General features: G+C 38.3%; 1 protein-coding gene across 2 annotated transcripts; it reads right to left on the bottom strand.

Annotated features, from left to right (window-relative positions):
- Positions 1-2,256: 2,256 nt before the first annotated feature.
- Positions 2,257-11,450, bottom strand: LOC137094558 (potassium voltage-gated channel subfamily A member 2). Of its 2 annotated transcripts, none has more exons than XM_067460340.1 (3): positions 11,253-11,450; positions 9,823-10,082; positions 2,257-8,823 (listed from the first exon to the last, which is right to left on the bottom strand). In XM_067460340.1, exon 3 carries the CDS (start codon positions 8,683-8,685, stop codon positions 7,204-7,206), a length of 1,482 nt encoding a protein of 493 aa, XP_067316441.1. In that variant the 5' UTR covers positions 8,686-8,823; positions 9,823-10,082; positions 11,253-11,450; the 3' UTR covers positions 2,257-7,203. The 2 variants fall into 2 exon arrangements, with proteins under 2 accessions (XP_067316441.1, XP_067316440.1); XM_067460339.1 differs by having other exon boundaries at positions 9,823-10,078.
- Positions 11,451-11,950: the final 500 nt, after the last annotated feature.

Below are 11,950 nucleotides of genomic sequence, written 5' to 3'. Positions count from 1 at the left end.
ATGATGGGATTTTATATATATATATATATATATATATATATATATATATATATATATATATATATATATATATATATATATATATATATATATATATATATATATATATATATATATGCAAAAGGAAAATTAAACCCATTCAACTTTTTTGCACTGTGACTTATTGTCATAGCAATTAAGCACAGCAGCTAATTCATATTTAAATTGCTTGGTAAATCTGTCAAGTACAATTGTAAGTATACATCATAATCCCTTTAATATTAGGAAATTAAGAAAGAATTAAACCTTCACTTTGATCTTAAACTATACAGGTCCTTCTCAAAAAATTAGCATATGTGATAAAAGGTCATTATTTTCCATAATGAAATGATAAAAATTAAACTTTCATATATTTTAGATTCATTGCACACCAACTGAAATATTTCAGGTCTTTTATTGTTTTAATACTGATGATTTTGGCATACAGCTCATGAAAACCCCACTGAGGTGCCTTGATACAGCACTCTGGGAACAGCCTATTCGTTCAGAAATTTCTTTCTGTGTCTTACACTCTCGCTTGAGGGTGTCAATGATGCAACACGATCTCATGGTCATGCGTATAAATAAATAGTACGAGTTTGCAGTCTCGTGGAATGGATATGCTAAAATGAGTTTTGGCGTGCGTATGGTATGCGGTTTTTCGCGTGCATATGATACTCACTTTATGGCGTGCATATGACACGCTCTTGGGTAGGTTTAGGGTGGTGGGGTGGGGGGTTCGTATGTATAATACGCCATAAAGTGCGTATCATATGCACGCGAAAAACCGATTCGTGAGATCCAGCTCAGTGATGGCCTTCTGGACAGGGTTGGGTCGGCAGTCTTACCCATGATTGTGGTTTTGAGTAATGAACCAGGCTGGGAGTTTTTAAAAGCTTCAGGAATCTTTTGCAGGTGTTTAGAGTTAATTCGTTGATTCAGATGATTAGGTTAATAGCTCGTTTAGAGAACCTTTTCATGATATGCTAATTTTTTGAGCTAGGAGTTTAGAAAAGTTTTCATGAGCTGTATGCCAAAATCATCAGTATTAAAACAATAAAAGACCTTAAATATTTCAGTTGGTGTGCAATGAATCTAAAATATATGAAAGTTTAATTTTTATCATTACATTATGGAAAATAATGAACTATATCACAATATGCTAATTTTTTGAGAAGGACTTGTATGTCTAATCTCTGGCTATGATAAGTCTCTTTTTTTCCTGTGGCATAAAAAAAAGTAAGTTACCTTAACCAAATGTATAATTATCATCTGACATTTCTGTTGCTTTCCATAAGAAAAAGATTCCCTGTTGGAGAGAGATGATGCTGAGCTTGCAGTTGGTAATGAAATATTAACTCAGGGTGGGTATTTTAAGACTTCTCATATCTCTGGTAGATTACAAGAATCATGCTGCACCTTACATTAATAATGCTTACATCACTAGACTCTGCAGGAGACAGTCATTTTGATTTATTATGGAGGTTATGAATCTAAAGACGTTTGTAATACCAGAATGAAAAAAAAACTGAGAAGAATTTAGACTTCAGCTAGAGTTTTGACTGGGAAAACCCTTCCCTCTTTACCATATTTTTCCCATACCAGCTCATTTTTTTGTTCTTATATTTGTTAATATAACATATATGGATTTATTCTTAACATCTCAGTGATTTAGTTGATAAACTCCTGTTTTCTATGTTAGAAAATAAACGGCATAAGCAGCTAAATCCAACAGTATGTGGCATGTCTGTGGTAAACAAACACAGCCGGATAGGGCATGTGTGAGTGAAGTCTGCCCCGACCTCCCTCTGGTCTTCCATCTCTCGGGGTGGAGGGTGTGTCTCAGGAGCCCGTGTTCTTGGATCTGAGTCCAGGCCATATGGCAAATGAACACTTGGGAGCTGAAAGGAGATTTGAATACTGTCATTGGTGCAGTGTTGCATTTTAAAATGAAATAAAAAATTATAATTCTAAACTAGATTACAAGCAGGTACGTTACTTCCAGGTTAGGGGATAATCAGGCACACTGTAAAAAAGTTTTGAAGATGATAATAATCATACAATATGATGTAGCTTGTGTATTTCGGAAATGGCCCCAAATCAATTATTATAATTTGAATATGTTCATGAAATGTTTTCTTTTTAATGTGTTTAAAATTTAATTGAACTTAAAATTATTTTTATTAAAAATAACTAACAAAAAAAAAAACATCATGACCGGACCAGATGATTTTCATTGTAATAAACAAATTGTATGTGTATAGGCCTATGTAAAATACTTGTTCATTCTTCTTCTTTCATTGTTGAATGAAACATGACCCAGACATTTATTTGTGAGATCCACCCATACCTCCCAAAATATTCTTGTTTGTTAGACAGTGCTACATTTTAGGGTGCTGCCTTTAGAGGGCATCTCTGCTCTCCTTTTCAACAAAACATCACCTCGGGCAGCACCAGCACACAGAGGGTTTGAGATGAAACAAGCTTGTATTCTGCGCAATTTAAATCTGTATTTCTACCCTTAGAGCGCATTGAAAATGGCAATGCTTGAGTAAAACGAGCTAGAACTTTTTTTAGAGTCTAATACCTCACCTCATGGATTGTCAGTCCACATTTATTTTGTAAATGATAAAACCAATATATATTCAGTCAGGAAAAAACGAATTAGAGGGTAATCATTCTTTACTCTGTGGCCAAACGGCTCCGGAATGCAGTATAGTGTGATGTGAGAGTGACACAAACATAATCAATACTCTATGAATAGGGTAGATTAGGGATCATTTGCTGGTGGACAAAAATCTTTCTCCTAACCTAACCAGAGGTGTCATATTTGATCCCGCACCTCCCGCTCCTGTCATCTATTCTAGTCTCTTCTGAACATTCTGTCCTCCTCCTATTGTCACTTAGAAAAACACATTCTCTCTTTCTCACCTTCCACGCCTCAAACTCTCTAGAGGCAATATACATTGACAGTCTTTATACACCAGCCCTGTCTATATCCTTCTCTTGTGCAGTAACACATGCAGTTCCCCATCTATTTTGCTCCCAAAGAAATGGCTATTTTTAGCACACCCTCATCTCTGTGGAAAGTGCGGAGGACTATATACGCTGAGCACTTAAAGCGGAGTGAAATCAAAGATGCCAACAGATTCCCTGAATGGTTTCAAGCTACAAACCTTTTCCTCTGGATGAGCTAATAATATCGACATCAAAAAGCTCCTAGTGTTCTGAAGCAGTGCATCGCTGTCATTATTTTCTTTTCTAAAATTATCTGCCAAATAGTAGCTCTGAGCAACGCTGTGACATTTAGACAATTTTGCACGACAACACGGCGGAGGTCCATTGAAAGGAACAAGCAACACAGCTTTCAGGTTTCATATATCATCTTCATTGTTGTATTTGCTCTAAGACAGCATTACTCATTTGGAAGGGTTATATGCATGTCTCGGCCCATGTCCACTGGTGGTGCTTGTAAAGTGCATCTTTTACATCCAGTTACACTGAAGCCATTTTGTTTTTCAGTGTTTACATCCTAAAAAAACATGGAGTGAATATTACAGACAGGATCACTCTAACAGAAGTGTAAAACGTTCAGTGTCTTGGGGCTTGTCCTTTACAGCCAGAATGGGTTGAAATAGACTACATTCAACTCTGCCAATTGAGGTGTTTGTAAGTCTAGACTCCCTCAGTCTGGCTGTTGAGCACAGGCCATAGGGTCTGAATAGCTTTACAGATATACATACACGCATGCCTAGACACACACACACACACACACACAAAACACTGTATTGCATAAGCAATAGGAGAGACTTTCTTTCTTTCTTTCTTTCTTTCTTTGCAGTCTCAACATATACTGTAAAATAGGATGGACAGATGCATGGCTCATCTCAATCACAGCAGCCTCTCATGCACTCAAGGCCAAAGGCAATCAAAGCATTGCACCACATGTTCTTGCAACTTCGCTGCATTTTAAACCTATCAAAATCTCACAACAGTACCTGCTTATGCTTTAAGTCAACATGAAATCTGTACATTTCCTTTCGTAATAATGTTCGGATTTGGATTGGATTGTTCAAAAAAGTTTGTTTGCAACATTGGATAACATTAACCAATAACCAAATAGCTGTTCAGGCATTGTTTTGGCAAACACACAATCAGGTTTGGAGCTTTTCAAATCAAGTGCCAGCCACTTAATTGTTTTAAGCAATGTTTAATGTTAATTCAAAATGGGCAACACTTTAGTTTATGGTCCAGTTCTTACAATTAACTATAGTTGCTTATTAGCATGCATGTTACTATGATAGTGTTGGCTGTTTATTAGTACTAATAGAGCATATATTATTGCATTATTCTGCATGACCATATTCTTAATCCTACCCAATACCTAAAACGAACAACTACCTTACTAACTATTATTAAACAGTAAATAGGATTTTGAGGCAAAAGTTTGACCTTCTAATGTTTGACCAAATTATGTTATTAGAATTTAATTTAATTTACTTCAAACCTAAATGAAATTACTGGTGTAAATCTGTGTGATAAATATAATAAAATTAATAATGGTAATATAGTTTTATTGATAGGTGGCTTCATGTTAGCTTTGATTGAATTTGGCCTTAAGATTTTTCTCTCTCTTTTAAGACAAAAAATAAAACAATAGATTGCATAAGTTGATGCACATCCTCCTAAATCGTGGCAATGCATGGACTGCGTACAAATCTGTTTTTGGGACATTCAATTCTGTCATTTAGCCTTTCAAATGACATTTAGAAAATCAACGCACAATGCAAAAGTAATGCGAGAAGCTAGTGCACCTGCAAGCAAAGCAATGACTGCGCTTTTCAGTGTTCTTTCACAGAGGTGCCTGTCCAGCGAGGCTTCAAATAGGTACTGATATAACCCTGACATTTGATACTGCCAGGTTTAGCACCAAACGCACAATTTATGTTATTGCCACACATTAAATATGAAGTTACAATGACAATGTGTTTGCATGTGTCTTAGGATAATGCATGTGATTCACCAACAGCATACTGTCCAATGTCATGCATAAGAGCTGAAGTGTGTCATTTCTGTTCTCCTAATGGAATTACAAAAACAATTATTTTTAAAATCACAATGTTTTGGGGAAAGTATAAGCTCATATCAAATAAATTATTTTAAACATTAAAATAAAATAAAAAATACACACCTCAGCTTTATAGCATCCAAACGTACGTTTAGAACATATCTTAGGCACTGGCTATGCACCGTATGGCGTCATTGAGGTTCATTCATGTTTAACCTACCCGAACTGCGCATTGCAGTGGTGTCTATACTCTAAATGAAGAAAAAAAAGGATAACATAATTACCAGCAGCTGTGAAAGCAGTATCAGCTTCTAAATTAGCAGCATCAGCACACAAGTTTGCTAAATAAAAAAAAAATAGTGATGAATACAAAGGCACCTGCAGCCCAGGTGAGATATTGGAAAAGATGTGGGTGAGAAACATTCTAAGGATACACAGTCATGTGGCACATCAAATAATAGTCCAGTCGTAAACAGTCAAATTGTGGGTCTAAGGAGGAGCATGAAAACAATAAGAGGCTCAAGATAATGGCAATACTTGATACAATATAATGGCTATACGGCCTTGTTAATGGATATACTTGATGAAATACGTTTTAGGAGAGGATGCAATTACTGTCTGGAGCCAAAAGTTTTGTAGAAGGTCAATTAAAAGAAGACACTATTGACTTTCCAAAGCTCTCTGCTGAATCATTGTCAGCGATTAAACAGTCTTCAATGCAAGGGACAAGAGACTTGTGCAAGCCTTTATATCTAGATTTCAAGGTCACCTGAAACTAAGACAATCAATGTCCCAGCAATCAATGCCCTAATGTCTCTCCAAATGCAATGCTGAGTGTCTTTTTATAGTTTCACTTGCAAAACAAAACCTGATAACAGCACCTTTGGATCACAATAAAACAGATAAAAATAGATGTATATATGTATATTTACAGAGCAAGACATATTGTTGTAATATCTATCTAACTAGTTTCAGTATATCACTTTCTCTTGAGCTGAAAATCCATGCCAATAGGGTCGGTTTTGAGGCCATGCAACACTCTAACAGTGTTTTTTTTCTCAACCAAAACCAGCTAAATTAAAGACAAAACATCTAACACACTCTATCAAGGCTTTCTAACACCTGGAAATAATTCCAAGAGGATAGACAAGCCAGTGATTAAACATAATCTGACATCATTGCTACCAATGTGCAAGGGGACATTAAAGTGTGAACTACAATATGGCTCATTAAGTGGCAAAGTCATTTGAATATCAACTACATTTTGGACTATCTCTGCAGCTCGCAGAATATACAATGAACAGTATGCTCGTACACAAAATACATCAAGCATATTTTTTTTTCCTGTGGCACTAGGGTGATATTTTGCTTATTTTTCATTGAACGTTCCGTATGCTTTTTATCCTGAAGAACAGCAAATGAAAATGGTTAAAAGGTGATATGAGATTGAAAAGCAGACACTGTAGACTATAAATAACATAAAATATGACATGTAGAGACATTCATCTTGTCTTCAAAAGCATTGCAGCAGGATAATTATGAAGAAGTAGATACAATTGTTGTCTATACATACGTATTTTGGATCCACACACAACTATCGACAGAGAAGCAGGCAGTTTTCAATGGCATTCCCAGCTGATCACTATAATAACACTAAAATAATAGACAACCGTCTTGACTCTATGTGAATATATGGGTGTTCTTTAACAAGCAGCAGCAGAGTGGACGAAACTTGAGTATTCTTTGTATCGTATACGTGTACTGTGTGTGACGGCAAACCTTTTTACCAGCGGATGGAGCACACAAATGACGTTTCTTTGGCGAAGCTTGGCTTTGAGAGTAAGATGTTGACTGAAATATATTGACACAGTTATTTGTGTTCCACAGTTCCGTATAAATACTTGGCTCCTGCTCCGGATAAGGTGTTGGATGATATGACTCCATGCAAACACTGATGAATACTTGGATAGTAGACAGACCTTGATGTACGGTTGGCCTTTCAATGAGGAATTGGAGATCGGAAATCTCATGTCTATAACTGAAGCTCCCTGACCTCACAATCCTCCTTTTGAACACAGTTTACTAGTCCTTTTTAGCTCTTCATTCTCCCCAAATGACTAGACATCTGTCAGCATTTTTTTGATATTTACATAATTTGTATTGGCTAAAGTGCAATTGGCTGTCTTGAGGTTCTCGTCCTGAAAGTCCTCATTGCTGTTGTTGACACCTTCTTGGATCTCGATGTAGTCAGATTTGCTGATGGTGGATCCACTTCGACTTCCCTTCAACTCTTCTTGGGAATCGCCTTTGGGGGCGCTAACCTGGAGGTACTGTGCCTGCTCTTCGCCTTCTGTTTCTCGATGGTAGAAGTAGTTGAAGTTTGAGACGATGACGGGCACGGGAAGGGCAATGGTCAAGACACCAGCGATGGCACAGAGAGATCCGACAATTTTCCCTCCTATGGTTGTGGGCACCATATCTCCATAACCAACGGTTGTCATCGTAACCACAGCCCACCAGAAGGCATCCGGGATGCTGTAGAATTGCGACTCGGGTTCGTCTGCTTCTGCAAAGTAGACGGCGCTAGAAAAGAGGATAACTCCGATGAAGAGGAAGAAGATAAGTAGACCTAATTCTCTCATGCTGGCTTTGAGGGTTTGGCCAAGAATCTGAAGTCCCTTTGAGTGACGGGAAAGTTTGAAGATTCTGAAGACTCGTACGAGTCTTATGACCCTCAGTATTGCAAGAGACATGGCTTGTTGCCCTTGTTGCCCGTCCTCCGCTTTCTCCGCCAGCTCCGTTCCCAATGTAATGAAGTAAGGAATGATGGCCACCACATCAATCATGTTCATTATGTTCACAAAGAAGCTGGCTTTACTAGGGCAGGCAAAGAAGCGCACCAAGAACTCGAAGGAGAACCAGATGATGCATAGCGTCTCTAGAATGAAGAAAGGGTCTGTGAAGTAGTTAGATGTGTAAATGGTTGTGGTGTTAGTTCCGGAAATGTGGACTTTTTCTATCTTCTCTTCATCGCTGTGGAAGATGGGCAAGGTTTCCAGGCAGAAGCTGACAATGGAGATGAGGATGACCATGACTGATATGATTGCTATAATCCTGGCTGGCCCAGAACTTTCTGGATACTCGAACAGCAACCAGACCTGTTTCTGAAACTCATTTTCAGGCAACGGCCGCTCCTCCTCCTTGATAAAACCCTCGTCCTCCCTGAATATCTCAATCGCTTCCTCTCCAAGCTCATAAAAACGGATCTCTTCCGAGAACACGTCCAACGTGACATTGACAGGTCTCCGCAACCTTCCGCCCGATTGATAATAATATAGGATGGCGTCAAAGCTGGGGCGGTTTCTATCAAAAAAATACTCGTTCCTTAGCGGGTCAAAGTACCTTGTGCGCTTCTTGGGGTCCCCCAGTAATGTTTCGGGGAATTGCGAAAGGGTTTTGAGCTGTGTCTCGAAACGCAGACCCGAGATGTTGATGACCACTCGCTCACAGCAGTCCTGATCTGTTCCGAGGTCGTAGTCCTGAGGAAGACCAGGGTGTGCTGCCGCCTCATCTGAGGGGTCGCCCGTGGCCACAGTCATAATGCAGGAGGGTGAGGCCTGCACTTTTCACCGAGGCAGGGCACCACAGGGTGGGAAAATGCAGGGTGGGAATCCACACAGAAGGGGGCTTGACACCGCAAAGCACTAAGGGCCACAGCGTGCTACTGGATGGGTCGACTGAAAGAAAACAATGCAGATATTTTTAATATAGCGTCTATAAAGGCTTTCTGTAACAAAAGTAGAATGAATACAGGTAAAGTGATACACTTTCTGTTCAGTGTGTGGCAGTGTTTAAAAATATGATGCAAAACATAATTCTAAATCACTTTAATTTATGATCAATTAAAATAATGTTTACATAAGTTTCAAAATTTCCAATGCACTATATAGAGAAAAAAGGACAACATGTTTACTACTTTGCCTACTTTCACTCGAAGGGAAAAAGAACTGATGACTAATGATGATGTTTCTAAATCGAGTAAATCTTCTGCATTATTTATGAATGATGTTTATCATAATACCACACATGCAATAAAAATAGCTGTGCTTAGGCAAAAGAACATCTAAAAACGCATCACAATTTCTTATAAAACAGCATTTTTAGTGATGCGTTCGTTCATATGTGAAGCGTTTACTATTCTTAAAGAAACTACCATATTATAATGAAACTCTTCGTCAAGCCCTGTCAGTTCTGTCTGTGTTTGGCAATGGACAAATATACACTGACATAAAAACTGCATCTCTCACAGTGCAGTCATATGAGAGAGGCCCTTCTCTATGAGACATGCACATCCTACGTACATAACCATGCTGCATCCATTCAGTGTGTGCAAGCGTGTCTTCCCCATCCCTTTCTCCTGCTTTTCCATGAAACACCAGAAGAACCGCATATGACACATATTTGCTGGATGCGTTTCAATGGAATGTTGCTTGTCCCAAACAGTGCCAGCATGCTTTAAAATATTCAGCAGAAGCAGCCTATGAAATATTAAACTGCAGGAAAATACATTTTTAGACTTGGTGGTCTCTCTTTCTTTTTACTCTTGAGATTCTTTCTCATTGTATTTTACATGACGTAGGCTATAGCTGTAGATAATGAAATGCACTTATGTACAAATAACAAAAACATTAATAAAGCATAAAGCAGAGTACATAATCACAACTTGGACATGATACCTGCTTAGATAAACTTCTAAATCCCCCCTGCAGTTCCTCAGCTTCCCAGAAGTCACGACAGCCTTCTCGAAGTGAGGATAGCAATCCGGCATCTGTGTGACCGCGGTGAAAATGGCAAACTCATCTGAGTCCTTAAATCCTGACTGCCACTGTCTGCCGTAGCTCTCGGCACACCGGTGTATTGTGCATAACGGGGCAGGCAGGGAGGAGGGGCAGAGAGGTACAGTATGCGGGTGTGTCCTCGTCCACCCCAAAGCTTCCTCACGGCAGGTTGTTTGAGAAGGACAAGGAGGAAAGAACAGAAAAAAGGAAAGTCTCTTCATTCCACATTTAAGGAGACATTAAGCAGGTCGCCGCAGTCTTTGCTAGACAGGTTGCAAAAAATGACAGTAGTGGTGAATGTGAAAGATTTGCAGTAAGCATAAGTCAGGCTTGTCCACTAAGTATTGGTCATTGATTCACAATTAATAATTATTAATAAGAAACACTCTTTTTAAGTGACTACTGATACTTATGCAACTTATGAGGGTCAATGACAAAGTATGTATGAGATGTTCTTGAATATTTGTACCATTACTACTTGTATGTACTGTAGTAATAACAGTAGATTATACATAATTACAAGTTACTACACCTAAACCCTAACCTTATAAATTTAGTTAATATTACTCAGAACTTTGACTACTTTTAAGTACAATGTAACAACGCACCACAACTGCATCACATAGACGTCTTAGTGTTATTCCATTTGATCTGAAGAAAATTGTATTTATTTATTTGTGTCACATGACAACAAAATGCATGTGTGCCAAGTTGATTACATCCCACTTACTTTGAGTTAGGAGACAAAAGTTTTTTCTATAATAATATTAGAAAACATCCCCTTTTTTATTTTACAAATAATAATAAAATAATATGGCAATATTTTCAGACAGTTATCTTTTCTTTTCTTAAAGCCACATACAAATTTCATTAATTTAGAGACTGGATGTTCATAGAAGAGGTGTATTGAAATAACTGTTTGTATGAATTGTATGATTAATTCAATACATCAAGACTAAAAATGAATTGTACATCACTGACCCATGAACAAATCTAATATAAGATACTGTAGCAAAGGCATCATCTTTTAATGACAAATGATGACACTATCACTGTAAAATGATGTCTGTAGTGGTAACCTAAACTTTAATATGAATAGTTTTATCCAAGCCAAGCTAACTAAATCAGTCTGTTAGATTTAATCAAGGGTTAGATCTAAATAAATGCACCAGCTGCACCTAACCACTTTTTACAGTGACTGCAATACAGGCAACATGCACATTCTAACACGTTGTCATGTTGACATGGGAACTGATGCAAAACATTATGCATAAGCATGACTACTATATGCATAAGCATAATGACAGACATCTCGAATCTCTTCCTACCTGTCCGTCTACCTCGCTTGCCGACGTCTCGGTAGTTGTTGCATTATGTTCACGCAACAAGCCATTAGTCAGTTAGTTAAAGCGGTAAATGGAATCTGCAGTCAATCGTTGCTGTGCATACCAAAAGACTCTTGGATTATAGACACGCTCGCCCGTCCGCGCTACCACTCCTCACTTTATCCGCAGAGTGGGCATTTTAAAGGGGACGCGTCACGAATGGTGTTTCCACGATCCGCACTGTACAAATGACATTCATTAGAACAGGACAAGAATGGGAAATGTACATTTATATCCTATAGGACACTACGGGCTGTGTGTTTTTTTATTGTATCTCACAGTTGCGCTAGTGATGCTCTTAAAAACTATAAAACCTTTGTCTCCATTTCCCTAGATAGTAGTAGCCTATGCAGTGCACCAGATAAGTAGGACGTCCAAATTGACAATATTCGGATTTTACACACACACACACACACACACACACACACACACACACACACACACACACACACACACACACGCACACACACACACACACACACACACACACACACACACACACACACACACACACACACACACACACACAGAGATCAGGCTTAACATTATGACCACCTTCCTAATATTGAAATGTGATTCATCAGACCACCTTCTTGCTCTGTGGTCCAGTTCTGAGGCTCAAATGCCACTGTTGACGCTTT

The sequence above is a fragment of the Pseudorasbora parva genome, chromosome 12 (genome assembly GCF_024679245.1).
Source record: "Pseudorasbora parva isolate DD20220531a chromosome 12, ASM2467924v1, whole genome shotgun sequence".
In the NCBI taxonomy this organism is placed as follows: domain Eukaryota; kingdom Metazoa; phylum Chordata; class Actinopteri; order Cypriniformes; family Gobionidae; genus Pseudorasbora; species Pseudorasbora parva.
Note: the sequence above shows the minus strand (reverse complement) of the source record. Positions and strands in the feature narration are given on the sequence as shown.